The sequence below is a fragment of the Balaenoptera ricei genome, chromosome 11 (assembly GCF_028023285.1).
Source record: "Balaenoptera ricei isolate mBalRic1 chromosome 11, mBalRic1.hap2, whole genome shotgun sequence".
Classification (NCBI taxonomy): Eukaryota; Metazoa; Chordata; class Mammalia; order Artiodactyla; family Balaenopteridae; genus Balaenoptera; species Balaenoptera ricei.
Window position 1 is genome coordinate 60417244 of NC_082649.1, and position 26777 is coordinate 60444020.

The 26777-nt window shown below is 55.9% G+C and overlaps 2 protein-coding genes across 7 annotated transcripts in view; both read right to left on the reverse strand.

Moving 5' to 3' along the window:
* Window positions 1–2859: 2859 nt before the first annotated feature.
* On the reverse strand, window positions 2860–15750 carry ZBTB47 (zinc finger and BTB domain containing 47). Of its 2 annotated transcripts, none has more exons than XM_059939328.1 (6): window positions 15637–15749; window positions 10563–12116; window positions 8790–8937; window positions 7341–7456; window positions 6547–6691; window positions 2860–6289 (listed from the first exon to the last, which is right to left on the reverse strand). In XM_059939328.1, exons 1-6 carry the CDS (start codon window positions 15637–15639, stop codon window positions 5949–5951), a joined length of 2307 nt encoding a protein of 768 aa, XP_059795311.1. In that variant the 5' UTR covers window positions 15640–15749; the 3' UTR covers window positions 2860–5948. The 2 variants fall into 2 exon arrangements, with proteins under 2 accessions (XP_059795311.1, XP_059795312.1); XM_059939329.1 differs by having other exon boundaries at window positions 6203–6289; window positions 7341–7385; window positions 15637–15750.
* A 5660-nt stretch (window positions 15751–21410) lies between these two features.
* NKTR (natural killer cell triggering receptor) overlaps window positions 21411–26777 on the reverse strand; it is a 49096-nt gene continuing 43729 nt past the window's right edge. For 4 of the 5 annotated variants that reach the window (XM_059939322.1, XM_059939320.1, XM_059939321.1 and 1 more), the window contains 3 exons: window positions 26394–26450; window positions 25803–25907; window positions 21411–24276 (listed from right to left, as the gene is read on the reverse strand). In XM_059939322.1, coding sequence (XP_059795305.1) covers window positions 24189–24276; window positions 25803–25907; window positions 26394–26450 — 250 coding nt within the window. In that variant the 3' untranslated portion in view covers window positions 21411–24188. The remainder of the gene's footprint in view (window positions 24277–25802; window positions 25908–26393; window positions 26451–26777) is intronic. The other variant, XM_059939324.1, reaches the window with a different exon arrangement.

The following is a 26777-nucleotide window of genomic DNA, read 5'->3' on the forward strand; positions in this document are numbered from 1 at the left end:
CTGTCTTTCAGAAAGGGCAAAGGCTCACCCAGGGGCCTCCAGCCGGCCCTGGACTGCAGGGCACTTCCAGTAAGAACCATCAGTGAGGAGACCAGGCTCTGAGAGGCTCAGCAACTTGGCCAAGTCACACAGCTGGCAAGTGGCTGAGCCAGGATTCGAAGCAGATCTGCCTACCTCCAAAGACTGTGGGAATCCCTTTCTACCTTGCTGCTTCCTGCAAATAACAAAAAATGTCTGTTAGTCTCATTTTCCAAAGACCAGGACAGAAGGTACTGACTGAACAATTAACTTATATTTATCAGATGACTCAGTGACGTATTTTTAGATTATGATGAATTCCATGGTGCTCATTTCCTACCAGGCATTCTACTAGAATGTTTACAAGTGGCTCATCCATTCATCGAGAACCTACTGGGCACTCTTCTAAATGCTGAGGATTCAGCAGTGAACACATCGGGCAAGAATTCCTGTCTTTATGGAGCTTACCGCCAGTTAAGGGAGGGGGCAACAAATAAATAAATAAATATATACAGGGTGTCAGATGAGAACTGCTATGGTGACAAGTAGCTGGGAAGGGGGCATGGGAAGTGACAGGTGGAGGTGGTCACAATTTTAAATGGAACAGTCAGGATGGACTCACTGAGAGGACTACACCTGAGCAGGTTCAAGCCAATGCAGAGGAGGTTTCCAAGCAGGGGAACAGCTTGAGCAAAGGCCCTGAGGCAGGAGTGCACCCCTCATGTTCCAGGAACAGCAAGGAGGCCAGTGAACAATGAACGAGGAGGTGAGTAGGAGAAAAGGGCAGAGAGGTTGTGGTGGGGTATCATGTCTGGCCAGTGTACAGACTTCAGTTTTTCCCCTCAGTGAAATGGGGAATCACTGTTTATTTTTAAATTATAATTATGGGAAATGCATGTATTTCCAGAGAGAGAATGATATACTAATCTCCCATGTACCCAGCATCCCATTTCAACAACTATCAAGTCATTAAGTCACGGCCAATCCTGTGTCATCTCTGCCCCACCCACTCTGTTCTCACCCAAGGACACGCCCAGGGATCGGATGTGGGAGCGAGGAAGCATGACTCCAGGGCTTGTAGTTGAATCAAAGGAAACTGTCATCTCACTTCATCCTTTTAAACGTTACGGCGCTAGGCTTCTCAACAGAAACGCGCCAGCATCTAAAATTCTGAGGGCAATGATTTCCAGCCTGAATTCTAGACCCAGGCAAACTCATTCCTGTGTCAGGGTGAAAGAAACAGTCAAGCTCTTTGGAATTTAATTCCCTGAAGTGGTCCTGAGGAGAAGGTAAATTTTAGGGTTAGGAAAAAGGAGTCCACCAAGACATAAACCTTCTAGAAGTTAAAGATCTCTGCAATGAACTGAAAGGGATACAGTCTCAGCAAAGTGGGACAGGGAACCACTGGCTGGGGGATGTTGTTAGGCAGTTTCTCAAGTCTCCTCATGGGAGCCGGTTGCAGTGTGTGCACCCCAGGGTCATCTTGCCGCACGGCTCCCTGGTTACAAGAGTGATGAAACTGATGGAACACCCGCCGCGTTTGCACATATTGGACGGAAAACTGAATTTATAGCAAAGGGTTTGGGAACGCAGCAGTGATAAGCACATAGAAACCGAAGCAAATCACGTTTAAGAGAGACACACGTAAAAAGCTGTGCAAGAAAGGAAATGGAATCGTATTCTATTATATGGCTTGGCTGAGATCAGTGTTTACACAGTCATAATAACGTACACACTAAATATTACTCTAACCCCAAATAATAATATAACCATGCTGGAAGGAAGGAGGAAGGGAAATTGTGTGCATAGTGTTTGTGCGTGTCATGGGAGTGATGAAGAAATACATCCATAGCTGATGCCTAAAACTGAAAAAAATCTGGAAAGTAGCGTTGGAGGTGTGCTTTTTGTGGGCATGAGAACACCAAAAATACCAACTGAATTGGAACTGCTCGCCTCCCGGGAGTTGGAGAGGAGCAGGTGCAGGGGACTGCAGGTTTTTGTTAAAAAACGAAAGTTCTAGAAATATCAATATTTGGCTTCTTCAACTATGCCCAAGTAAAACTTTCATTTTAAAAAATAGATATTTTCCCAGGGATTCTATAGAAAACAATGCTTGTGGCATCAGGCCGTTGCTCACAGCACGGTGGGGCTGAAGGGAGGAGGCCATGGGGAGAGGCAGCAGACGGACGGGTAGAAGAGGGGAAACAGAGAGAAGCTGAATCCCCACAAGACACTGCAGGAGCAGCCAGGCCCGCAGGCCTGACAGCAAGCTTCAGTTTTAGGGTGACTTGAGCGAGCCCCTGTTCCCTTCAGAGAAGTGGGACCGTATGGAAGGCAATGTCCCCATCCTGGGGATTTGTACCCCCTCTCTGGCTGGTTAGTGAACCCACCCACCAGCCTCCTCTCCTAGCCCTTCCCGGTTATCCCCCTCTCCAGGTATCTGGGACCAAGTGCCACATACATGGGGGCCTCATTCACCACGTGTCACCACAGCCTGGAGTTCTATCCCACACAGAGCCAGCGCTCCAGTGAAATAATTCATGGAGGTCCCCAGGGAGAGCTGCCTGCTCCCTCCTCGGAGTCCGCTACCTGTCTTCCATCTGAGATGTCCTCCGGGGTGCTGACATCTGGCTCCTTCAGACCTCAGCTCCTGACCCTGGATGTTCCCCAGGAGCCCAGCCCACCCTCAAGGGAGGGAGACGGGGTGTGCAGATGCTCGGGGCACGGGTGTCCATGTGGTCTTCGGCCAAGCTGTCAGGTTCCGTGCTACTCTTGCTCTGGTCCAAGTCTCTTCAGCCAGTAGTCAGGGCGGCAATGTGTAAAGAAGAGGCTGGGCCAAGGGACAGTTGTACTGCCTTTATTCCCCTTCACTCTTCTCCTCACCCTTCTGTTGTCCCCCACACGCTCTGGGGCTGTGGGGTGGCCACATAGGGCCAGACATCAAGGGTCCACATGCCTGGGTACAGCCGTTCTGCCACCGAGCCCCCCTGAGGGGTGCCATGTTGGCCGTGGTGGAACGCATCAGGATCGGAAGCTCAGGTTCTGCCCCCGGCCCGGGTTCCTAGGGCTTGAGGCCCACCTCATCTCTCTGGCCACTCACCTCCAGCTGGCCCAAGACCAGGGAGTACAAGGGGAGCCGGGGAAGGGGCAGGCCCAGGTTCTGGGCTTGAGGTCTTGGCCAATTGGGCTGAGAAGTCCAGCTGGACAGAGGGACGCCCTGGCAGATCTCCAGTGGGAGGTGATGATCCCAAGCCCCCTCCCCACCACCAGCCCTGGGAAGTGGGTATGGTGCCCAGTCCCCTCACTCCAATACCCAGGTGCTTGTTAATTTAACAATTAAAAAGGAAATGTAAAAGCTGGTAAAACAAGAACCCCTATCCATACTGGCACTGCTGAGGTACCATTATTGCTTCAGACCCTTGTGGTCTGGCCAGAAAGGAGCTCCCACCAACACTGGCCCAAGGGGAAGAGAGCATTTAGCACCGGGGACACAGGGTTCCTGTCCCCGCTGGGGTAGGGGCCTCCCAGGAGAGGGGTTGGCCGTGCCCACCTACAGCTACAATGACCATTTGACCAGTGCCCAGCCTGCTGTCTGGACCCCTCTTGTGCCCTGAGAGGGGAAGCGTACAAGGACAGGAGACCCAAGTCCTGGGACAGGGTCTTGCTACCAGCTCCCCACACCCGTCTCCAGCCTCTGCTTGTCAAAGTCTGGCCTCATGGACCAGAGGCGCAGCCCGGCCAGGGCCCCCTAGGCTCACTAAGGCTGCAGGGAGGGCAGCAGGTGACAGGGCCACCAGCCCCTATGGGAGACCCCAGCGTCAGCAACAGGGGGTGGGAAACTCATTGGAGTCCCAGCCCACAGCCCATTCGGGGAGATCAGACTTTTCTTAGGAAAATGTGGGCCAGCTCTGAAGCTGCCAGGCACTGGGACCAGAGGTTAGAAATAGCAAAGGGAAGGGGGGGAGCAGGGAGGGGAGGACCCTGAGGACGTCATGGAAGCCCAGAGATCAAGGGGTGCAGGAGAGGAAAAGAGCTACAGTAAAGCAGGAGCCTGAGAGGCGCAGCGCTGACCCCATAAGAGGCTGGAATTCCCAGCCTTGGCGTGGGCGGAGCCTCAGTCCTGGGAGCCAGGCAGGGAGCTTTCCCCTCTCGGGGAGGGGACCACTTTTTCTCCCCAGAGGACAGCAGGGGCGTCTGAGGGTGTGTACTTAGACTCTGGCTTGCACTGTTCCTGCTACAGCCCCAAACTCAACCGGGCCAGGGCACTGCCCCCTCTAAGCCCAGAGAACCATCTGGGCTGTGTGGCTTGGATTCTAAATCCTCAAATCACTCGGGCTCCTTGGGCTTGCCCACATCTGTACATAATAAAGTGCTTTGTTTATTGATGATTAAAATGTCCCCAGCCCCCTGCCCCAGTGCCATGGGCCTTACAAGGAGGTCAGAGGGGTCCTGACCCCCTCAGCCCTTGGGCTGGTGGGGCCAGTCCCCCCAACCCGCCCCCTGGGCTCAGGCCTCTTCCCACTCCAGCCATGCTGGGAAGGTGGTGATGCGGGGGCAGTCGAGGGGTTTAAGGTGCAAAGAGTATAACAGACAAAACTGTATAAACACAATAGGAAAGAGCTTAACTAGGAAACAGGTAGCTTATGGAACCTTCCTCCCCATTTCAAAGGCAGGAATAGAGACGTTAAATGACAACGAAAAAGGATGTCCTATTAGTGCTGGCCTCGTGAGGGCAAGCGTTGGGCACAGGCTGGGTGGGGCTCTCCCGGTACCCCCGACCCCGACCCCCAGGGCCTGATCATGCAGGCTCCTCGCCCCACCCATAAGCAGAGGCGCAGGAGGGACGAGGCCGCTGGACACCAGCCAGGGGCAGGCAGTGGCCAGGCCCAGGGAGTGGCTGAGGCCTGTGCTGCCTTCCAGGAGCAGAGACAGACGCAGACACAGACGTCTCTAGCGTGGGAGATTTGGCTGGGGCAGCTGCTGAGGGATGGGCTGCTCCGTGAACAGCTGCCCTGCCCCCTGCCCCACTGATAGCACCTTGAAACCTCAGAACATCTGCCCGAGCCTGCTCCTTAGGGCCCCGGCCCCTGGGGTCCACCCATGTGCAGGGGCTCCTGGGCTGCAGTACCTGGGGGCTGATGCTGTGGGAGCCAGCCCGTCTGCCCACCCAGGGCCCGGCCCACCACACCCTGAGGCCCGGCAGCTCCTGGGGACATCTTCCCCAGGACCCAGGGCCCTCGGTGCAGCCGGGAGCAGGTCGGGGATGCCATGGGGAAAGCAAATGCCTGGGGTCCAGCCCCCGCCCGCCCCCCTCCCCACGGTGCACAGCTGCAGTCGGTGCACCTCGCCACACACGCCCACCCCACACAACCCCCCCGGCGTCCGGGCCCAAGTCCCTGCCTCGGCATCCGCAGCCCTCACGGTGGGCCCACAAGTCCTCCAAAGGGGGACGGCACCCCAACTTTTCCCCAAACCCTCCGGGATGAGGGGCGAGTGAGGGGGCCCAGGAGGGGCGGGGATGAGCAGCTGAAGGTGACCTGGGCTGGGCCTGGCCACGCCCCTCTGGCTGAGGCCTCGGCGGAGTGACCAGTCACACCTGCTCCCCAGGTCCCTCCCCACCCGTACCTGCTGCCTCCAGCGCCCCCCTCACCTGGAGGGGGATGCTGTCAAGAGTTTCCTCTCTTTTCGTTTTCCTTCACTTCCAAAAAACAAACAAACAGACAAAAAGTAAAGGCTTCAAGGAGCCGCTGAAAGGGGGCACTTGGGAGTGAGGTGTCCTCCGCCAGCTCTGGGGGCTGCCAGCCTGCACAGCCCCCAGGGTCAGGGGCCCCGGGCAGAGCGTGTCCAGCCAACTCCGGAGGTGTTGCTCCCCCCGCCCCGCTCCACGATGACGAGTGGAGGGTCCTGGGCCCCGCGCAGCAGGCAGGCAGTTAGTTGTTGGTGTTCAGCCTCCCGCCGGGGCTGTCAGCGGTGGGGAAGAGCGGCGGCGGGGGAGGCAGGGTCTGGGGCAGCCCGGGCAGCAGGGGGAGGGCCTGGGGCGGGGCGGGGGGCAGGCCCGGGGCTGCGGGGGCGCTGTCGCCGCCGGCCAGGGGGTGGCTGACGCGGAAGCACTTCTCCTTGTGCGCCTTGAGCATGTTGGAGAAGCGGAAGCGCTGGCCGCACACGTCGCAGGGGTAGGGCTTCTCGCCGGTGTGCGTGCGCCGGTGCCGCTTCATGTTGGGCCGGCTGGTGAAGCTCTTGCCGCAGATCTCGCAGATGTACGGCTTCTCCCCTGCGGGGTGGGTGGTGATGGGCCGTGGGGAGTTGCTGGCGGGCTGCTACGCCCCCCAGCCCCCCGCCCCGGGCCAGCCTCTGGGCGTCCACGGATCCATCCCGGGCCCGGCCCTGGCACTGTCGGATCCTCGCCACCTTGGGCCAGCCTGTACCAGCCTCGCCCGACCTTGGGAGGCAGGGAGGCCGGCGCTGAGCCTCCTAGCGGAGAAGGGGGCCCGGCCCGGTGTGGAGTTCCTCACCGTGGGGCAGCCGTACCTGTGTGGGTCTTCATGTGCTCATCAAAGTACTGCTTCATGTTGAAGTCCTTGCCACACCACTGGCACATGAACTGCTTGTGGCCGATGTGGATGCTCATGTGTGACCGCAGCTGGTACTTGTACTGGAAACGCTCGTTGCAGTTCTGAGGGCGGGGTGGAGGGTGAGGGGGTGAGACCCAGCGCAGAGTGGGGAACAGCCTTCAGGGAGGGAAGTGCTGGCCCGAGACCACAGGGCTGTGGGAAGGACTCACATGGGGAGGGGCTCCTGGGCAAGGAGGTGTGGATGCAAAGGCCAGCCGAGGTGCTCCTGGGGTGGGGCAGTGCACGGGCACAGGTGGAGAGGCCATGGGCATGCAGGGCCCAGGCAGGAATGGGGCTCAGGAAGTGGGAAGAGGCCACAGAGTGGAGGGAGCCCTCATGCTTAAGGCCCTCCATCCTTCCTCCTGGTCCAAAGGCCCCCCTCATCCCCACCTGCAGCTCCATCTCTGATCTCTCTGCCTAAGATGCTCCTTTCTCCACCTCTCCAGAAAGCCTGCCCCATGGTTCCAGCCCATGCAGACTTCCCAACCTGAACCTTCGGAGGCTGGGTTAGGGTGGGGTGGCAGGGGTGTGGGGGGAGGTGCAGGTGGGCAACCAGGTAAGGATGGAGTGGGAGGCAGACATCAAGGGGGGGCCCCTCTCTTTCTGCATCCTATACTCCAGTACCCCAACCCCTGGTTTTTAAGCAGCTGCTGCCTCTGATCCCTGCCCCGTCCAGGATGGCTCCCGGGGCAGGAGGAGAAGGGAGCTCACCTCGCATCTGAACGGCTTCTCCCCGGAGTGCTGCAGTGAGTGCACCTTGAGAGACATGCTGCGTTTGAAGGACTTCCCACAGGTCTCGCAGGTGAAGGGCATGTCCTTGGTGTGGGCTACAGGGCAGGCACCATGGCCATGACATCTCGGGGGGACCCATCTGGCTCCTCCCAGGGGACCCCTGCCTGACCACCCCCCAGATCCAGCCCAGATCCCGCCTCCCAGGGCACCACCTACCCTGGGGCCTGCCCCATAGCCTCTGTCCCCCAGGCGAGGCCCCTTCCCTCCCAGCTAGGTCTCTCTGTTTGGTCAGACAGGCATGGAGGCCCTCTTGGTTCTTTAGCCTCTGGCCTCACTCCCAAAGCTTCGGGGAAAGATAGAAGGATTTCAAGTGGGACTGGCCTCGGCTCAAATCCTGGCTCAGCCACCGGCTCCCTGCATGGCCAATGTGTGCCTCAGCGAGCCTCAGCATCCTCTTCTATAAAAAGAGGGTAGAGTGGTCTTGGGCCTCCAGGGTGGCTGGGTCTTACAGAGGGTGGCACCTGTAAAGGCCTCAGCCTTGGGTCCCATGCCATCCAGAGGGAGTTAGTTACCTGCGCTCCTCCCAGAACAAACTCCAAGGAAGATCTGGGAGGAAGCAACTGGAGACACAGAGGGCCCCCCTCAGAGTTCAGAGCTGGGGAATCCAAGCCCAGGAAGGACCACCAATCCTGGGTTACCCAGCATGCTTCTGGCCGATACCTAGACCCCAGGGTCCCAGCTCCCAGTCAGTTCATGCTGGAGGCCTCTAGCACCGTCTGGTAGAGAACGGGGGTAAGGCCTGGCCAGGGCACACTGCCCCTCCTTGGCTAGCCCTCCCTAGAGCTCCAGGCCCCAAGCGGGTAAAGAAGGGAGGGCCACCTGGACACCAGACTCCACTAGACTCCCACCTAGAGGGGAGGGAGAGCCATGCCCAAGGCAGCGAAGTGGCCCAAAACACACTTGGGGGCCTCCTTACCGTGTCCAGGTATGACCCCTGGGGGACGGTTGCACTCAGAGAAGCCTGAAGCCCTATCAGAGGCACCGCTGTCCTCAGACTGAGACTGGGCCTGTGTCAGCCCATGTGGCACTTCGTGTAATTTAGAAAAAGGTGCTCTGGTGGACACAGCCCCATGTCAGGATGCACAGCCTGGTTGGCAGTGTGCTAGCTGGATTCTGGTCCCCACCTGCCATCTTGTCCAGGAGTCCTTGTGCCATGTGCAACCTGCCCAACTATGCGTGGCAGCCCTGGCCCCAGAGCCTGTCCAGGACACACCTGCCACTGCAACCAGCCCCCCACCCCCTACCTCCCAGCTACGAGGGGCCTTCTCACCCCTTCATATTGCCCTTGGATTGTGAAGTGTTTCCCAGAACACCCAGCAGCTGGCCCGCTTGGACCTCAGGCTCCATCCCTCACCAGCCTCGACTTACCGACCATGTGCTTGCGCACGTGAGCCATGGTGTAGAACTTCTTCTCACAAATCTCACAGGAGAACTTCTTTTCTGCGTAGCCGTGCACAATCTTATTGTGCTCGTGGAGGGACCAGAGCTTCTTAAAAGCTTTGCCACACGTCACACACTGCGGGGTGAGAAGACTTTAGGCCCTGGGTCAGGACCATGTGACCTAGGACTAGTCACTGCCCCTCTCTGGGCCTCAGTTTCCCCACCTGAACTGTGCTGGAGAGAGAGGCCTTGATGTCCAAGGACCAGCCAGATGTGATGTTCTGAGAGCTGGGGGTGGTAACTCCCTAAATACTTACCCACCTACCCACCCACCCAGGGTGGGTCCCTCATCCTGAACTCACTAGGGTCAGGGGCCACCTCTTCCAGGAAGTCCCTCCTCTGTGCTCATTTCAACAAGGCATCTTTCTACAAAGAAGAGACACAACTGGCTGAAGGACCACAGTGGGTGAGGAGGCTACTCGGTTCATGGAGAAGTCCCTCAGATAACAGGTCCTGGCAGAGCTGGGCCATTACCTCTGCTGCCTCCCCCTGCTGGGACCCATGCCCTGACACCATGGAGATCCCCAAGGAGACAGATTCCAAAGGACTGGGGACTGTAGGAGGTACAAGGGCCTATCAGGCAATAGACGGTGGCGGGAACCGTGAGGGCCACACTCCCCCCCTCCTCTTCTCCTGGGCCCTTGTCCTACCCATCCCTGCAGCAGGCCAGGGCTCGGGCAGAAATTGGGTCAGGGTGCCCAGGACAGAAGAGGTACAAGCGTCTTTCCCCTTCAGGAGGGAAGCTCAGGTGTGTGCGCACGGAGAGTCAAAGGGCAGCCCAGCAGGCAGGCAAGTGGGAGCGTGGGCAGGAGGGTGGGGCAGGAATCAGGTAACCCCCAGATAACACTTTCTCCACAGGGCACTGCAATTAGCAATTAGTTCAGGCAATTAGCACCTGCCTACCTACTGCCCCCCAACCTCACTCCCAGTCAGAAAAGGCAAAAACCAGCCTGGCTGGCCCTGTGCTGTCTGCACCCTGAAAGGCCGAGCTGGCCCAGACTCAGGCTGGCTCAAGGCTTGGCAGCCAGCCCAACTCCCCTGTTTGGCCCCGGCAGCCCCTGCGCTTCCCAAACTGCTCATCCAGTCCCTTTTCCCAGGCCCAGGCCAGCTGGTACCTCCGAAGAGCTGCATGCAGGGGTTTCTTCCTGCTCCGCTGCCCCTTGCTCCTTTCAGCCTTTGCAGGAAGTGGGAAATGGCGCCCCCTTCTGGGCAAACCCCTCCTCCCCTCATCTGTCCTTTTGCGCAGGGCACAGTCTGAGAAACTATACGTGGTGGCCCTGTTGGCCTTGCGGCAGCCCAGAGATCTACTAAAACACTGACTCATCCCTCCTCAGAGCTGGCTGTCCCCCAGCCTCACGTGCTCAGACAACTCTCATCCTCCCGAGTCCGGGCTCCCCTCTGCCCCTCTGGCCAAGGGTACTGTTTGTTCTACCCCTATCTGCACGTCTCTGCACGTGCTGAAGCCCAGCTCTATCCACCTCCTCCAGGAAGCTCTCCCTGACGTTATCCCTTGAGCTCTCACCACCTTGGGCTCACCCTTGGGCCTGGGCTGGTCCCACTGTCCAGGGGGCCAAGCCTGGTCTCTGCAGACTGTGTGGGCAATGCAGGCAGCAGGACACTGGGTGCCCAGGGCCCAGTTCCAGCCTGGCCCAGCCTGGCTGGCTGCCCCTGTGGGCCCCGTGAACCCACCCCGAGGCCCACCTGGATGTTGCGTTCGCAGTCTGTCTGCCGGTGCAGCAGCAGCTCGCTCTCTAGCAGGAAGCGCTTGCCGCACTGGTCGCAGATCTGCATGCGGCTGTGGGTCACGTTCATGTGCTTCTCCAGGTACCAGCGGTTGTTGAAAACACGCGGGCACTTCTGGCACGGATGGTGCTGCTTCTCCTCCAGCTTCACCTTGGCCCCCAGACCGTCAGCGGCCTGTGGCCCTCGGGCTGGGGCAGGAGCCACTCCTGCAGGTGGCTTTGGCCGCTTCCCACCCTGCCGCCCAGCCTCCTCAGGCTCAGGGAGGCCCCGGCGCCGGGCGGACCGCGTTGCCATGCGACTGTGGGGAGGGGGGTCTGCCCCACTACCGCAGCCCCCCGGCCCCTGCCTGCCCCCCGCCCCCCCGTCCTCCTCCTCCTCCTCCTCCTCCTCCGAGCTCTCCTGGTCTGGCTCGCTGTGCCCTTCCTCCTGCTCCTCCTCCTGGTCCGGCTCGCTGTGCCCCTCCTCCTCCTCCTCCTCCTCGTCCTCTTCTCCCTGACTGCCGCCCTCCTCCTCCTCCTCCTCCTCCTCCCCTCCACTGCCACCGCCCTCCTCTTCCTCCTCCTCTTCCTCCTCCTCCTCCTCGTCGGCCTCCTCCTCCTCCGAGTGTCTCTGCAGCCCGTCCTCCCCGCCCAGCACCATGGTGGCCGGGCCTGTGGCAGCGCCCGGCTTCCCCTCGGGCCCTGTGGACACGTGCAGCGTCTGGTTGTTGAGGTTCACCTCCACGATGATCTGGGACTGCTCCCGGTGACCGTAGGCGCCGGAACCCCCAAGATCCTCCTCCAGCTCCTCCCCACCCTCCAGCTTGCACAAGCTGGCCGGGGGCCGGCCGGCCTCCTCGACGCCACCCTCCTTCTCCTCCTCCTTAAAGAAGGGCTGAGCCGGCCCGATGGTGGCAGGCACCGTGCCACCTGTGGCCCCAGCCCCGTCCTCAACGCGCACCGAGTAGGGGTCAGGGCCCTCACGGGCGTAGATCTTGGGCAGGCCTGGGGCGTCGGCCTCCTGCTTGATGTCACAGTAGTAGGGCGGTGCGGCCGGGGTGCAGCTGGCGGCCGGCTGGGCAAGGGCCACGGTGCCGGGGCCTGGGGGGCCGAGGGAGCGGGCGTCCAGCAGCTCCTGGCAGGACGCGGCAATGTCGGCCATCTGCAGCAGCGAGGCGGCGCTGAGCACCTCGTGGACGTTGGCCGCGTTGACCAGCAGCTTGGACGTGTAGATGAAGTTGAGGATCTGCTGCAGGCCGCCGGGCGCCAGCGCCTCCAGGGACAGCTCCACGCGCTGCAGCTGCTTGTTCTGGGTGAAGAGCGAGTGGAAGAACTGGCTGTAGGCGGCCAGCACACCCTTGTGGGCCGGGAAGACGCTGCGCTGGGGCACCAGCACCAGGTCCACGTCGCACAGGTCAGGCTGGAAGAGGCGCTGCTCGTTCAGGCGGCCCATCAAGCAGGCGAAGTGCAGCGCCACGTCCTCCACCAGCGAGAACTCGGCCGCCGGTGAGTCCGTCGTCTTTTCAACCAGCAACTGTGGGGCAGAGGGCACAGGTCAGGTCAAGGCCATCTGGGAGGTGGCCACCCACCCATCACTCCTGGTTCCATGTTACAGGGAAGGTGCCGAAGCCCAAGCAAGGACGAGGGGGAACCAGGATTCAAGCCCGAGTTTGCTGTTCCTCAGAGCTCAAACTCTGGTCGTGACCTTCGGAGGCCGCATGTCAGCTCCTGGGTCAGTGGTTAACTTTCCCTGGCCTCCAGCTCTTCCACTGTGAAATGGGAGAAGTGGTCCCGGGAAGGGGAGGGGAAGAGGAAGAAAGGGGAAGGAAAAGGTTCGAGGGTGATCAACCGCCCAGGTGGGCCAGGAGCCTAGGGGTTTCCTGGGATGCGGGGCTTTTGATGCTAAAACCAGGGCTGAGCCCAGCAAACCAGGACTGGGTTGTCTCCCCAAAAGCGTCCCCAGAGGCATCCCTTCAGCATTTCTGGGCCCCATGGATTCTCTCCTCCACACTCACTCACATACAAATAAAGCCAAGCCTGCCTAAGCCCAGACAGCTGAAGAACAGGTCAGGCTCACTGGCTCACTGCTCTGCCTCTGGCCACTGCACCCCTGGGGCAGCACCTGAGGGGATCCCTCAGCTCACCCACAGCGGCCCTCAAGGTCTAGGCCTGAGGCCTTGCAGAGGCAGAAACTTTTGTGAAGAAATCCAGGCCCATGGTCCCGCTGCCCTGTTGGAGGAGGCTGGTGAGGTCCAGCCGTCCCCTCCTTCCTCAGCCAGAGCTTGGGCCAGGCTGCCGCCTGTGGCCTCAGGCCTGGTGGCAGCAGCTCCCCCCACAGAAAGGTTCTGTAGGGGCAAAGGACACAGCTGTGTTACCTGTCCACCATGCTTGAGGCAGGAGGCCCCTAAGGCTCGTCCCAAGCCCTGTTCCCTCTAGGCCCCCAGACCCCAGGTCAGGTGTGGTCCAGGCCCAGAGGTTCCGAGATGGCCTCATCTTGGAGGTCACACCACTGGGGGCTTCTGGAGCCTGAGGGAGGCCCTTGAATCTGATGGGTCAGATTCCTAGAACCTTGGACCACACCCAGTACCTGCGAATTGCCCAGAGTAATTATTCCTGGTCGCACCACAGCGGCTTCCCCAAAAGGTGGGCAGCACAGACAGGCAGGCTGCCCAGTCCCTTGCATGGGTCCAGCGCACAGCAGATGTTCAATTAACATCTGTCGGCTATCTGCCTGGCTGGACCAGCCCCGCAGGTTCCAGGTTCTGGCCCTCCTCAGGCCCTGACCAGCTAAGTCAGAGCCTCCTACATTTGAGGGTACCTTGCTGCACTGCAAAGACATCAGCTCCCTGACCCCGTGCACCTCTCTGGAAGCCCTGGGATGAAACCCCAGTCCTGTGCATCCACAGCCCTCCCCTTCATGCCAGTCCTTCCGGTCACCTGAATGAGAGGATCTGCCCTGGGCCTCGGGATGAGCCTCAGGGAGCCTCCAGGGGCCACCTGCTGACAGATCTGCCCTGGGTTTCACCCTTCACATCCAGCAGCCCAGGACAGCACCCATGCTCTCTCTTTCTCTCTCTCTCTCTCACCACCATCTCTCTTGAGTTCTCCCCCAACACCTCCTTCCCCCCAGCCAAGAAGCCACCCATCTGCTCCTCTGTCTCAGGGCTGCTGGCCTGTCCAGGCTTGACCAATCTAACGGGGATAAGGTGCCAACCCCCTCCCATCTCCATCCACTGACTCATTCTGATTCATCTTCTGGGACCAAGCCCTATTACATAGATGGGGAAACCGAGGCTCAGAATGGGAGGGTCCCACAGCAAGCAAGAGCAGAGGCCCTAGACTCTTAGCTCTGCTAAGGCCACCCAATCTGTGCTGGACTAGACACTATTCCACGTGGAAGTATTTCTTGGCCTTTAATGACTTAAAAAGCAGGATGAGGCATCTGGGGACCCTCCCACCCAGGGGACCAGCTGTGCTTCCCCAGACCCCATCACCACCTCCGGCGACCTGCACCCTCCTTCCCAGAGCTGCTGCCACCTGCGAGTCAGTGAGGGGTCAGGGTGCAACTTGGCTGTAACAGGGGTTCCTCAGGGCCTCCAGGGGCCAGGCAGTGGTGGGGAAGTGGCTTGGATAAAGACTTGCCAATGTCGGACCTGTTGTGGGGTACCCATCCTAGGGCACAGGGTTCTGGTCCATTGCTCCCCCTTCACAGAATGCCCTCCAGTGCCTGCCTGCCAGGGGGCAAGGGCAATGCCCGACACTTCCCTTGTGCAGATCTGGTCCCAGGATCCAGTGAGGACCCCTCTGGCCTCAGCAGGGGACGAAGGGTTAGTCTAGAGGGTAGTGCTGCCCCAAAGACTCCATTTCCAAGGCAATGCTCCCAGCTAAGCCAGCACCATCCTTGGCCCTTGAGGGGCCCAAGAACCTTACAACCAGGCAGCCTGACTGGACTTCCTTGACCGGGCACATAGATGCTGCCTAAGTCCATAACTGGCAGCCCCTCAGCAGGGCACGGCTACCCCCTAGCCTGGTACCTCCCACACAGGGCCACCAGCTGTGTCTGCCTCTCCAGCCAGATGTGCTAGTTCCCTGAAGCTGCAGATGCCCCTCCCCATCTGGCTGTGCCAGCTGCAGCCACACACCCCACCCCCAAGTCCAGGCCAGCCCAGCTAAGATACAAGACCAGGGGAGTGGTCAGGCACTTCCGTTGCCAGGGTGTTTCATGCCCTCAACCCTCCCCCCAAGCCAGGCTGGGGGAAGGCCAGGTGCCAGGGACACCTGCCGAGGCTGCCTTACCATGGTCAGAGCCTTCTGCTCCTAAGGGGTACCCTGCCTCACTGTCACGAAACCACCAGCTTCCTACCCTGCCCTGGCATCTCCCTGGAGGCCCTAGGATGAAACCTGGGCGTCCATCAGCACACCCTACTCCCATGTCAATCCTTCCATCGCTGGGCAGCAGTGGGTGGGCCCAGACTGAGCAAGGGGGCACAGGCTCATGACTTCCAGCCTCCTCCTTTTAGGGAGGAGGTGTCTATGCCAGCCTCCTCTCAACTCAGGCCATCCGTCCTTTCCGAGAAACAGGCCCAGAGAGGGCGGGAGACCGGCCCAAGGTCACACAGGAGTTTGGACCGGAGCTGCAGGCGTCCCCCACATTCCGCTCGGCCCAGGAGCCCCGAATCCCCAGGCAGGGCGTCTCCAGCGCCCACGTGGCCCAAGGCCCAGGCGGGAATCCGACCTCCTCCCTGCCCCCATCACCCAGTCCGAGGGCGGTGCCGTCCCGGGCTCAGAAAAGCGCCCCCCTCCGCCAGTGCCTAGCAGGACCTCAGCCTCTCGTGCCCGGCCACCAACCCCAGGAATTTAACCCCTTCCCCGCCGACGGCCGCGTCAGAGCGCCGCATTCCCAGCCCGCAAGGACCCAGAGAAGGGGTCGGGGAGACCCAGAGAGGGGTAAGATCCCTCACATCCCTCCACCCCGAGCCGGCCTGCCGTGCGCTCCAGAGGGCAGAGCGGGCAGGTGGGCGGATAAGCGGGGGGACAGGCAGGGCCTTGCGTACCATGGTGCCGTGGCGCTGGGGGCTCACAGGGCCCCGCGGGATCGCGCTGCCCCCGGCGGCCGGGCCGGGGCCGCTCCATGAAGCGCCGCGCTGGGGGCCGCCCCCGCGCAGGGCCCCGCGACCATGGCCCCCGGGGGCGCGGCCGGGCGGGCGGAGGCGCAGGGCCGCGGCGAGTCCAGCCGCCGAGCAGCTGCGGCCCCAGAGCCTCGGGCGCGGCGGGCGGGGGGCGCGGGGCGCCGATTGGAGCCCGCGCGTCAGCTGGGGCCGCCGTCTGGACGCTTAAAGGGCCAGGCCGCCCTGCGCGCCGGCGGGGGTCGCGGACACGCGTGGTGCGAGCCGTCCCGGTGCAGCCCGCCCCTCCTCGGGCCGCCGGGCCCCCTGGCCACGACCCGTCGCTCCTATCCTAGCGGACGGACCCCGGCCTCACTCTCCCGCGGCGAGCCCCCTTTCCTCCGGGAAGTTCGTCTGGGAGTCTAACCTCGGTGTCCTCCAGCTGCGCCACAGAGGCGGGGTCGGAGTAGTAGGCGGCCCTGAAATCGGGAAGCTGGGCCCTCCCGCCCCCCGCCCCCCCAGCCCCCCCCGCCTCCCCCCGCCGCAATCAGCTGCAGAAAAGGCTTACACCTGCTCCCCTGAGCGACCTCACACCGAGGGACCGAACCCCCGTATCCTAGCCGCGTCACCATCCCCACCCTCTGGCCTGGGCTGCTCAGACCTTAGGGTGAGTCTAGGATCTCCAACTAGCCTGGCCGCCCCCGCCCCCGCCCCACCCCAGGACAGCTCAGGGTTTGTTTGGTTCTGTGCCTCCAGGACTTGGTTCTGGTCGACCCCTACCTGGTGGCTGCCTCTGGCTGCCCAGGGCCGCCCAGAGCAGGAGATGCGAGAACCCGTACCGCAGCTGCACTGATGAAATCCTTTAATGTGACAGGCCCACAGGCCCAGGTCCCACTGTGTCCCCCAGCCGTGTGGCCTGATGGCTGCTGAGAGGCCGCCTTGCTCCGTCTCTGCTGGGGAGATGCAGCCAGGCCTGCGGAATGCTGCTCTGGCATGGACACCAGTGGGGGCTGGGGGCTGGCTGTGCTGGCAGGAGGCTGCAAAGGAACACTGCCAGGCTGAGCAGGCAGCAGGGTGGGGACCACAGGGTGCTGGGCCTGGCAGGGTCTAGGTGGTGGCTGGGCCGCCATTGTGGCGAGGGGGCCTCTCGTATGGCCCATGTCATCATTCAGATGCCTTTCTGTGCCCCCAACTCCAAGCTGATGGCTGCCCCATCTTTGGTCACTCTCACATTGCCCCCATCTGCAGTACCACAGAGCATCCCCCATCCCTCCGCTCACATGTGCACTTGTGCTTACACACCCGCCCATGCCTGGCTGTAGCAGTGTCCCCTGAGTACGCCACCTTACTCACGAGTGGGCAGGGACTCTGGGGCCTGTTCAGAGTGACTTGGTTCTGGGTGCCAGGGAAGGAAATGGAGCAGAGGCCAAGATCCCCGGCAGGCGCCATCCTGTAGTCTGATGTCTGTCCTGTGAAACTGCATGGGCCTCCCCTGAGGCCGGGATGGGTAGGCCCTTAAGACAGGGCCATCCCAGGGCCAGGGAGAAAACATCTCACGGGCCAAGATGGGGGTGACCGAAGAGCACCAAGAGAAAGAGGAGGAAAACACATGGCCAGATGGAGGGTGAGGAAAGACCGCGGTGGAAAAAGAGATGGGAAGAGAGGAAGGGGCACAGATGGGGACATGCCCCCAGAGAAGGCCACTGCAGACATCGCCGTGGTGGGCGCAGAGACAGCTGGCTCAGCTCCCAAAGACCTCAAGCTGAGGCCGGGCCAGAGCAGCCTGCATGCCTGACCAGCCCATCACCTCAGGGCTGCCTTCCACTTCTTCCTCCATCCCAACCCACTTCCTCTTCTGACTCAGTGGATCCTTGCACGGGCCTGGGAGGTGGTAAGAGAGGAACTGTGTACCCATTGGTGGGATAAGGACAGTGAAGGTACAGCAGGACAGATCACACAGCAAGACACCAGCGTCAGAAGCCAAGAAAAGGGAGGCTGGAGCAGTCTCCCCCGCAGGGTGGGAGGAGCCTGGCAGAGAGGGCTGCACAGGACACTCCCGGGCCCACTTCCCAGCCAAGGTTTGGCAGGGGGTGTGGCCACTGTGACCAAGGTAGGGCTGCTGGCCCTTTTGGGATTGGCCTTGGTTGCAGCAGTCAAGCCAAAGGAGGGGCTGGAGGTTGGGTGAGAAGGGAGGGAATGGGGGCTCAGTCTTCCTGAAGACCCCAGCTGTTCCCTTTGCTTCTCTGGCCTACAGCCCATCTACTGTGGGAACCCCAGGACAGAGCCAGCTCTGGGAGAGGCTACTGGCACTTGGGTCACATGAGACTTGGCAGGAAGGCACTGTGTGAAGAGCTCAATCTGGTGGGCTCAAATGGGGCTGCTCAGAGCTGAGGACTGAAAGTTGAGTAACACTAGGGCAAAAGGAGAGGAAGGGAACTCCAGGCAGAGGGAATAGCACCTGCACAGGCCGGAAGGGAGGGTATAGTTAAACATCTGCAGGGAACTAGAGGTGATTTGATGTAGCCGAATCCAGATTCTCGTCTGGTGGGAGCGGCCGGATGGAGATAGGCAGAATTGTTCTCTTGGCCTTGGAAAGGGTCATGCCACAGGATCTTCCCCTCAGGGTTGGTCAAGGCAGGCTTTCTGGAGGGTGTAGGGTGGGACCAGTTATCGGGGAGGGGGATCCCAGGCCAGAATCGCATGCCACAGGGGCAAGCCAGGAGTCAGTCTGTGGAGACAAGGGCAGGGCTGGAGGATCCTCAGACACTTGGGACTGGGTGCTGGCAAGGTCGGCAGAGCCACACCCCTGCCTCTAGAGGCCAGCTCATGGGTTTTCTCACAACTTCCCTAAGCTTCTAGACCAAACTTCTCTCCCAGTTCGGAGAGGAGGAAGAGACTCAAACCATGCTGTGGGGCAGCACACGTGTGCGTGTGCGCAGAGCAGGGCTCAGCCTCCCTAGGCGGGGCGTGGAGCTGGTTAACTGTGATGGGGGAGGGAGCAAAGAGTGGGCAGGGCCAGAAAACAGAAAGGGACATCGCAGCATGGGGCTGGTGGGGTGGCAGGGAAGTTCCACCTACCTACTAGGTGCTGACCCAGGGCTCTGCAGGGTCGGGCAGCACGGATCTCTGGGTGTGGGGTTGGAGGCGGGGGGTGGCTTGCTCCTGTCCTGAGCTCAGCACTAACAGGCTACAGCTGTAGGGGGGTGGGGACCTAGTTCAAACCAGCAGGTTGCCCAGTTCCCTCCCAGAGCATAAACGTCATGGCCTAGGCATTCAGGGCCTCCCTGGCATCTACCAGGATCCTCTCCCACCCTGCTGGGTCAAGGGGCCCTGGGCCTCTCACTAGTGACTGAGCCTGGCCCTCCCTGTGAAACTTGTGGGACAAGCACTCTGATCTTGGAGGCAAGCCCAGGGGCTAGTGTCCCTGAACAATGCGTGTTTAGTTCCAAGCATTTAATCCTCACCACTCCTAAGATAGAGGAGTCCTTAGTATGAGGAGTTGTATTATAAAGGTCAAGCAATTTACCTAGCTATCCGCCTAGAAGTGTCAGAGTGGAACTTGAACCCAGGCAGTCTGACTCAGGCCCCAAACCCTTAAGGACTGTGCCATAGAATAGTTGCTCATAGAGGTCTTTAATTTCTTCAAAATAAAATCAGATTGGGCCAGTGGGATCCTTCTTGGTCTTTCTCTGGGAATCTGGCCTGGTGGTAGAGGTTTTAGTTGCAGGAGACCCTGGGGGACCTGAGACTGGGAAGTTCCAGCCCAGAGCCCGATCCCGTGGGCTCTCTGGGAGGCTGATTCATCTCCAGACCGGCCCAGGAAGGGCCGAGCACCCCGGTTCTCATGTCTGGTTGCACCCTCTTTCGGGGTTTATGAGCTGAGAGACTGACAGTCTAAGGACCATTAGCCTCATGTTGCAGAGGAGGGTCAGGCCTCCAGATGCAGAACGCAGGTGTCCGTCCTGAGAGCTTGGGTCACATTTTCTACCCCAATGTCCTCAGGACTCTAGGCTGGCGGAAGAGACACAACCCCACCCAGGCTAGTCTGGGTCCTGCCGACTATGAAACTCTGCTCAGTCTCTGGAGCTGGAGTTCGATAGCTGTAGGTGGTGAACAGTGGGTCTGGGGTCTCCAAGAGGCAGAAGTGCTTGGCCCAAGCTTCGTGTAGCCCCACTGGAGGCCTTCTGATTCACGGGGAGCAGAGCAGGCAGAGGCGATGGAGCACTGCCTCTACCTTCTACTGAAATCTTTTTTTTTTTTTTTTAACATCTTGATTGGAGTATAATTGCTTTACAATGGTGTGTTAGTTTCTGCTTTATAACAAAGTGAATCAGTTATACATATACATATGTTCCCATATCTCTTCCCTCTTGCATCTTTAAAGAAAACCGTCCACGAGAGCCTCTTGCTCCTTTGTGTGTGTTGCCCGGGTGGGCTTTCCTTGCCTCACGCTCATCAGGTGCTGACTGGAGCTGCCTAGGGTCTGTCTGCAAGAGTGCACGCGGTCTTCTTCCAGGGTGCCAGCTCTTCTCCCTGACCTTTACAGCGTCAAAGAACTTCTCCCTGCTGAGCAGGAGTCCTCTTGGCACTCTGCCCAGTTCACTCTATCACCAGTGCCTCATGGGATTCACCTCTCCCTCTGGGCAGTGGCAAAGTGGATTCCCTCTCCCAAAGACCAGCCGTCTGAGCCCAGGCTCTTCCCACGTGAGCCATGGCTTCCAGCCCCTCACCTGGCCGCACAGTTTGTGTCACTCACTCTGCACCGGTGGAGCCTCCTTTCGCTTCCAAACAGTGATGCCTAGCCAGTGTTCATGGTCACTCGTGAGAGGGGCATTTCCCCTGAATTCTCTTGCCAGCTAATTCAGAATAGAAAAAACCAGTCTTTGACACATTTCCTCCCAATACTGCCCAGCTGATCAAGACGATCACTATCAGAATTTGATTAAAGATCCTTGTGTTCTCTAAAAAATAACACCCTAAAGGAACCCCACTTGGGGATTTCCCTACAGCAAACAGACTCTACAATTTTATTTAAATTTTAAGGCAACACATCCAGATTTGCCTGTTTTCAGGAACTGCCGGACTTGGGGGTTTAGTGTTAACTTTGAAAACTGAACCTCTGCCAATCTTACTGTGTGAGGTTATGTTGTATTCACTAAGAAAGTACAAATCCCTTTGAGTTCTGAGGAGAATAAAGTTAATTGTACTTGTCCTGCAAATTCTCATGTGGATGCTAAAAATATCACCATGAATGTTTTCTCCAGGAGAGAGTGCTATGTGCCTGCCTGGTGAACCACTGTTAGGGAGGGAAGGTGGAGGCTGCAGGTGGCGTAGCAGGTAAACATGCTGTCCCTAGGCAGCATCTCACAGATGGGCGGGGGGACGTATTCCCTCCTCAGCAAAGGCATCTGTTATATGCAGGTCACCTCAGCTGGATGACAACAGAGCCTGGAAGAAACGTGGAGTTGGCAGGGGAAGGAAGACCAAACACCATCAATGGTTCTCTGCGTAGGTGAACGTTTCTGCCTGAAGTTCTCTCTAGCTCCACCTCGTGCCCTACCACTAATACTCGGCCAGAAGACGAAAACAAGCCACAGACAGATGAGATGAAGTCTCTTCACTGGCTGGGTCAGCAAGGAGACTCAACGTCTCCTTTTCCATTTCAGAAAGACTATTTGAAGTCTGGATGAATAAAGAAGGATGAAACATGCACAGACTCAAACTTAGACTAAGTATATATTTTAATTTCTACAAGGCCCCCCTTTCCAGTTTTAGGGAAATTTAAATGAAGTGTATACAAATCAGACATTACCAATATGTACAAAAGTATTTTCTACAGTTTTTGAACAATACCAGCTATATCATATTTCATTTGCAGTAAACAGGACATTACAAAAACAGTCCAATAATGCATCGTCTATTAAGAAGCACAATACACATAATTCAAATTTTATTAAAAAATAATTTAAAATACAGAACAATCCCCTTTATGAAGAAAAGCTATTTCTGTAGTCCATTCAGTAAACACACAAGTTGAATGCTGCAGCTGAGGGCTGTTCTTTTCCATGGAGAAAACAAACGAGGCTTCTAGGGCCCACCTTTTCAGGGTAAAAGTCTACCCACAGCACAACAGGCGAAGTTATTGCCTGTGGGAGGCAGAATTCTAAAATGTCCCTCCCCCTATTTCATGTCCCAATCCCAGGAACCTGTAAATGTGATACCACTTCTGTGACTATGTTCTGTGGCACAGCTGACCTTAATATAGGGAGACTATCTCAGTGGGCTTGATCAAATCACACGAACCTCAAAACAGAGGAGGAAGGCAGAGAGACCTGAAGCATGAGAAGAAGGCCTCGATGGGCCATTGCTGGTTTGAAGACGGAGGGAAGCACACAAGAAGGAATGCGAGCAGCCTTAAGGAGCCGAGAAAGAGGACCCCGGCTGACGGCCAGCAAGGAACTGAATACTGCTAACAACCTGAATGAACTTGGAAGCAGATTCTTTCCCAGAGCCTCCATAAAGGAATGCTGCCCTGCTGACCCTTGATTTCAGCCTTGTGAGACCCTGAGCAGAGAATCCAGCCATACTGTGCTGGACTCAGGAGCTACAGAACTGTAAGCTAAGAAACGAGTGCTGCTTTAAGCTGCAAAGTTTGGGGTCATTTGTTACACAGCAATAGAAAACGAATACACTGACCAAAGGTAACTCTTCTTAACGTAATTAGATTTGGCAGTTTTTGTTTGGGTTCTAAATGCAGTTTCTTTCCACTGCGTATTATTAAAGCAATATTCTCCTCTGCAGGCAACCTTTGAAAACCCTTCATATGAGCGCACGTTGTTTTGTATTCACTATCAAGTATGTTTGTTTGACTTAGGTCCTATTTTCTAATGTATTCTCATCTATCAACTTGGCAAACAACTGGCCACTTAACCCTGTTTATGAACCTTTTATGGGTGATGGTTTTAATATATCCAAGGTCACCCCTCCATCCATCAGGGGTGGTCAGATCCCTCCAACCGAGGGCTCTTTCCCACTTCCCAAGTACACCAGGCAAGCCCTGGGGTAGGATCGCACAGAGTTCTGCATCAAACATCCAATATGAAATTCTTCTGCATAACTGGATTAAACTGGCACTAAGGTGATTAAGTACACTTGGGGAAAAAACTCAAACTAAAGGTTAAAAAAAATCTCACCAGTTTTTACAGGTCAAATCATTTCTGCAGGAACCACCCAAGACTGTGAAAGTGTGTAATCTATGCAGTACTGCACACCCCGATTCCCTGTCTGTTGTCATAGGTTTACCATCTCACACAAGGCTTCACTGAGTCAGTGCAGGCCACTGAAACAGGGAAACATGCTGGCGGGTGCGGAGAACAGTTCAACTGCTCTTGCATCTGCCTCTTACTTGAAAGACTTAAAAGTAAAGCCCTGCAACATGTGCCCAGGATGGTGGCAGGGAGATCTTGGTGTTACTTTTGAAGTCCACTCTCCAATCAACTCCTCCAGGGGCACACGCATCAGTTCTGTGCAGCAGACCCCAGTGGCCACACAACCCCATGCCAATCCTGCCCGCTCCATGGCCCCCAGCCCACACCTGTGCTTGAGAGAGGCCCTCCAAATATTTAAAGTGAATAGAGCTTAGAAGGACCCATGTTTGGTGCCAATGAATTTTAAAAAATTCATTTCTCTCTCTGACGGAATTCCAATGTACAGTATATAAGAATAATGCACCAAAAGGTACCAAACACCAAAGCATAAACTGGAATAGAATTGTTTTTTTACAAACCGAACTTCTGATAGTATTTATTAAAAAGCACATAAAACATTAGGGCTTTAGAGACAGTGCAGGTATTTATAGTTAAGGCTGATTTACTCTTCTTAACCTCACCCGCCAGCCTGAAATAATACAGTGGGCTGTATGGTGACTACTTTCCTGATCCTCTGAGACAACAAAGAAGTAAGGAATGAATTAAGAACCCCAGAGCCACTGCCTTATACTCCTGGCTACCATTAGTATCAATTCTGGGCAGTTTGTTTTTAAGAGCACACATGTATAAGGTTCTGTGTAATTGGTATATAAGTATTTGGTCACCTTTCACAGTTCTCCTTCACAGTTCTATGCTTGGCAGCATATATGCTAAGACCTTAAAAACGGGCAAAAAGAATCTGTATTCTAAGAAATACATGAGATGGAGAGAAATAATCTAGCTAAAATAATATTGCAAATCATATTTAAATTTCATGATTTCTTGATTCAAGAAAATGAAATTCATTTCCATAGTTGGCTACTGTAAAATGTGGCATACAAATATTTTTAGGAGACATATCTGTATTTTAAATTCTACGCACATGTAAATGAACAAATAACAATAAGTGTCTATTTTTCAACTTCATCTCTAATGTTGAAATAGAACAACAGACTGCCATTAAGTTTCGTAGACTTTTAAGTTACCAGATATTTACAAATAAGATATAATTTGTATCAAAAAAAGGGGACACTTTCAACTATATCTGCTGCTTTCACTGGGACTCCGGTGATGAGAGTAACTTCGGTCACTTTCACTGTCAGAGCCATAAGATCTACAACTCCTGTATAACAAAACAAAAACAGAAATACCTTTTAATTGTCAACCCTTTGAATTCCTCTTGTAGCTTCTTTTTTGATATGAGTGGCCTGAAAGCAAGTGGCTTGAAGAGGCACAGCAGTGGGTTGGCGAGTGGGGTACTGACTGTGGCAATACTGTGGACTTTTCAAAGATGTCAATGACAGATGGTGGTAATACCGAGGTTAAGATAAAATAAAGAAACTTCTTGGGGAATTACTTGAAATCCACTCATATATGTGAGAATAATTTTCCATGTTACCCAAAATGAACATCAATATTTAATCAGACTGAGGAAGTAAGGGAAAAAAGGCCCACAAAGAGAGTTTCATTAAAAGACAAGGAAATCAAAATCAAATCAAAATGGGAGCCCAATGAGGGGTGAGGCTGAGGTGGGGCAGGGACAGGACCACTGGGAGAGTGAGTCAAGAAGACTTGGTTATGGTCACCATTCAGTTATTTCGAAAAATATTCAGAGAGAGCCAGTCACTTTGCTAGATGCAAAGGGCACACACAGAGTAGACTATGTAGAGTTCCCTGGGGCTCAAGGATAGTATAGAATAGGGGGCAAGATAAATAAAGCACATGAGGCGGGAGGGCAACATATGTCAGAGTGAGCGGTCAGGAAGGGCTTCCCTGGGGCAGTGAGTGGGTTGCAGTGGAGACCTGCAGAGTAGGTGAGAACTGGCTATTTCAAGAGGCAGGAGGGGAGATGGTGAAGTGGGCATGTGACTCTCTAGGCAGAAAAAAAAAAGGTTCCAGAATGTTAGTGCAGGGAAGACAGAAAAGCCCGAGCTGGAGCTGGCAGGTGGAGAGGCCTCCATGCGATGCCAGGGAGCACGGACCTGCCCCTGAAGGCAGTGGGGCATCCTTGAAGAGTTTCAAACAAGGGAGTGTCCAGATCACACTGATATCCTACAAGCTCGACTGACTGTAGTTGTAAGGTACGGGGGAAGGGTAAGACCAGAAGCCACCAGGAAAGGGACATTACAAAAAGCAACCCACAAAGACTTCTGCAGTATGAGCCATATGTTACATAAAACGTATCTATAAATACATATAATATATAAACATTTTTAACCATATAAACTGCAATCCTAAGTGATTATTATATTTTATTATATGTTACATTTTAAAAAATATTACCTTTTTAAAATTTAAAACACTGACAAATTGGCTGTTAGTTCTAGCAAGCAACCCTATTTAAAGAATGGGCCATGGTTTGAGTGGCCTTCTCTCTTTATTCCTTCCAAAAGAAATGTCTGTCCAAGGATATGTGAATATTTAAAAATCCATTTTAGATTCAAACATTAACAACCACCAATAAATATTACCCAGCAACTCTTAATACAAAGGCCACTTTCAGTAACTGCCTTTGGGGTGATGAAGTTCAGGAAGAGAAAGAAGTATTTCTGTCCTCAGAAGATGGTGCTTTCTCTTCTACAGCAGTCTCTCACCCCACACCCCAAGTGCCCACAGTAACTTACAGTGCTTGAAAGAACAGAGACCCACCTGGACCGCCTATTGTAGCTTCTGCCTCGGTGATAACTGTCGCTCCTCTGGCTTCTACTTCGACTCCGACTCCTGCTATAGTAGCTATCGTAAGTGTAGGACCTGCTTTAACAGCAATAACAAACACTAAATCTTCCCATTCAAATACTCATATGTTCCCGTTTCTTTTTAGGTTCTTAACTGTCCTCTTAGAACATGGGCACTATGTGACAGTAGGAAGACACATCTGCAGAACAAGTACTGGAAACATTTAACAACTGCCCCAAATCAGACTTACCATATTAAACAGAAAAATGTTAGTTTCTTTTCTGCATTGAAAAATATCACAAAATTAACACTGAGTTAGTTCAATTGAATCTCATGGATCTTATTAGGCAATTATAGTCAATAAATCCCTGCCATTACAATTCGACATCAATTATCACTTTTGACACTAGAGCACAATGGACCAACAGATTAAAAACTGTTCAAAAAGACAAACGTATGTTTTTCAATAAAATACAACACCTTTTAAAAGGGAATTAAGGGCTTTATAAAACAAGGCCCTTTTAATTCTGCCCCCGCAGGTGGTTTCCCAATCCCTGTCCATACCTGGACCGACTGTGGGGATCGTACGAGCTGCTCCTGGATCTGCTCCTGCTGGACGTCCTAATAGTAATCACATGAGGGGCTATCAACTTGTGGATCAGGACAGGCTGTATCAAAAATCTAGACATTTATTTGCCCATCAAGGAGAAAACACAATGCAATCCGGCAGCTATATTTATTTCATTTTCATATCAAAAGTATATTGGAATTTTTTTAAAAAGCATGTTGGATTTCATAAGAAAGGTTATAAGTTTTACACAATTCTTCTATGAGGTGCACATCAAGAAAGTCACTGGGGAGGAACTGGGTGGGGAAGGGGGAAGACACAGGTGGGACACTTGTAAGTAAAATGAAGCTGCAGCAGTGGTAAATACCTGAGAGGCAAAA

Coding starts and splice junctions, on each gene's coding strand:
- ZBTB47 (XM_059939328.1), bottom strand. Junction 7,457..8,789: donor CGTGCGCAAGCACATGGTCG/GTAAGTCGAGGC, acceptor CCTGCCCTGTAG/CCCACACCAAGGACATGCCC. Junction 6,290..6,546: donor GCACATGAAGACCCACACAG/GTACGGCTGCCC, acceptor CCCACCCCGCAG/GGGAGAAGCCGTACATCTGC.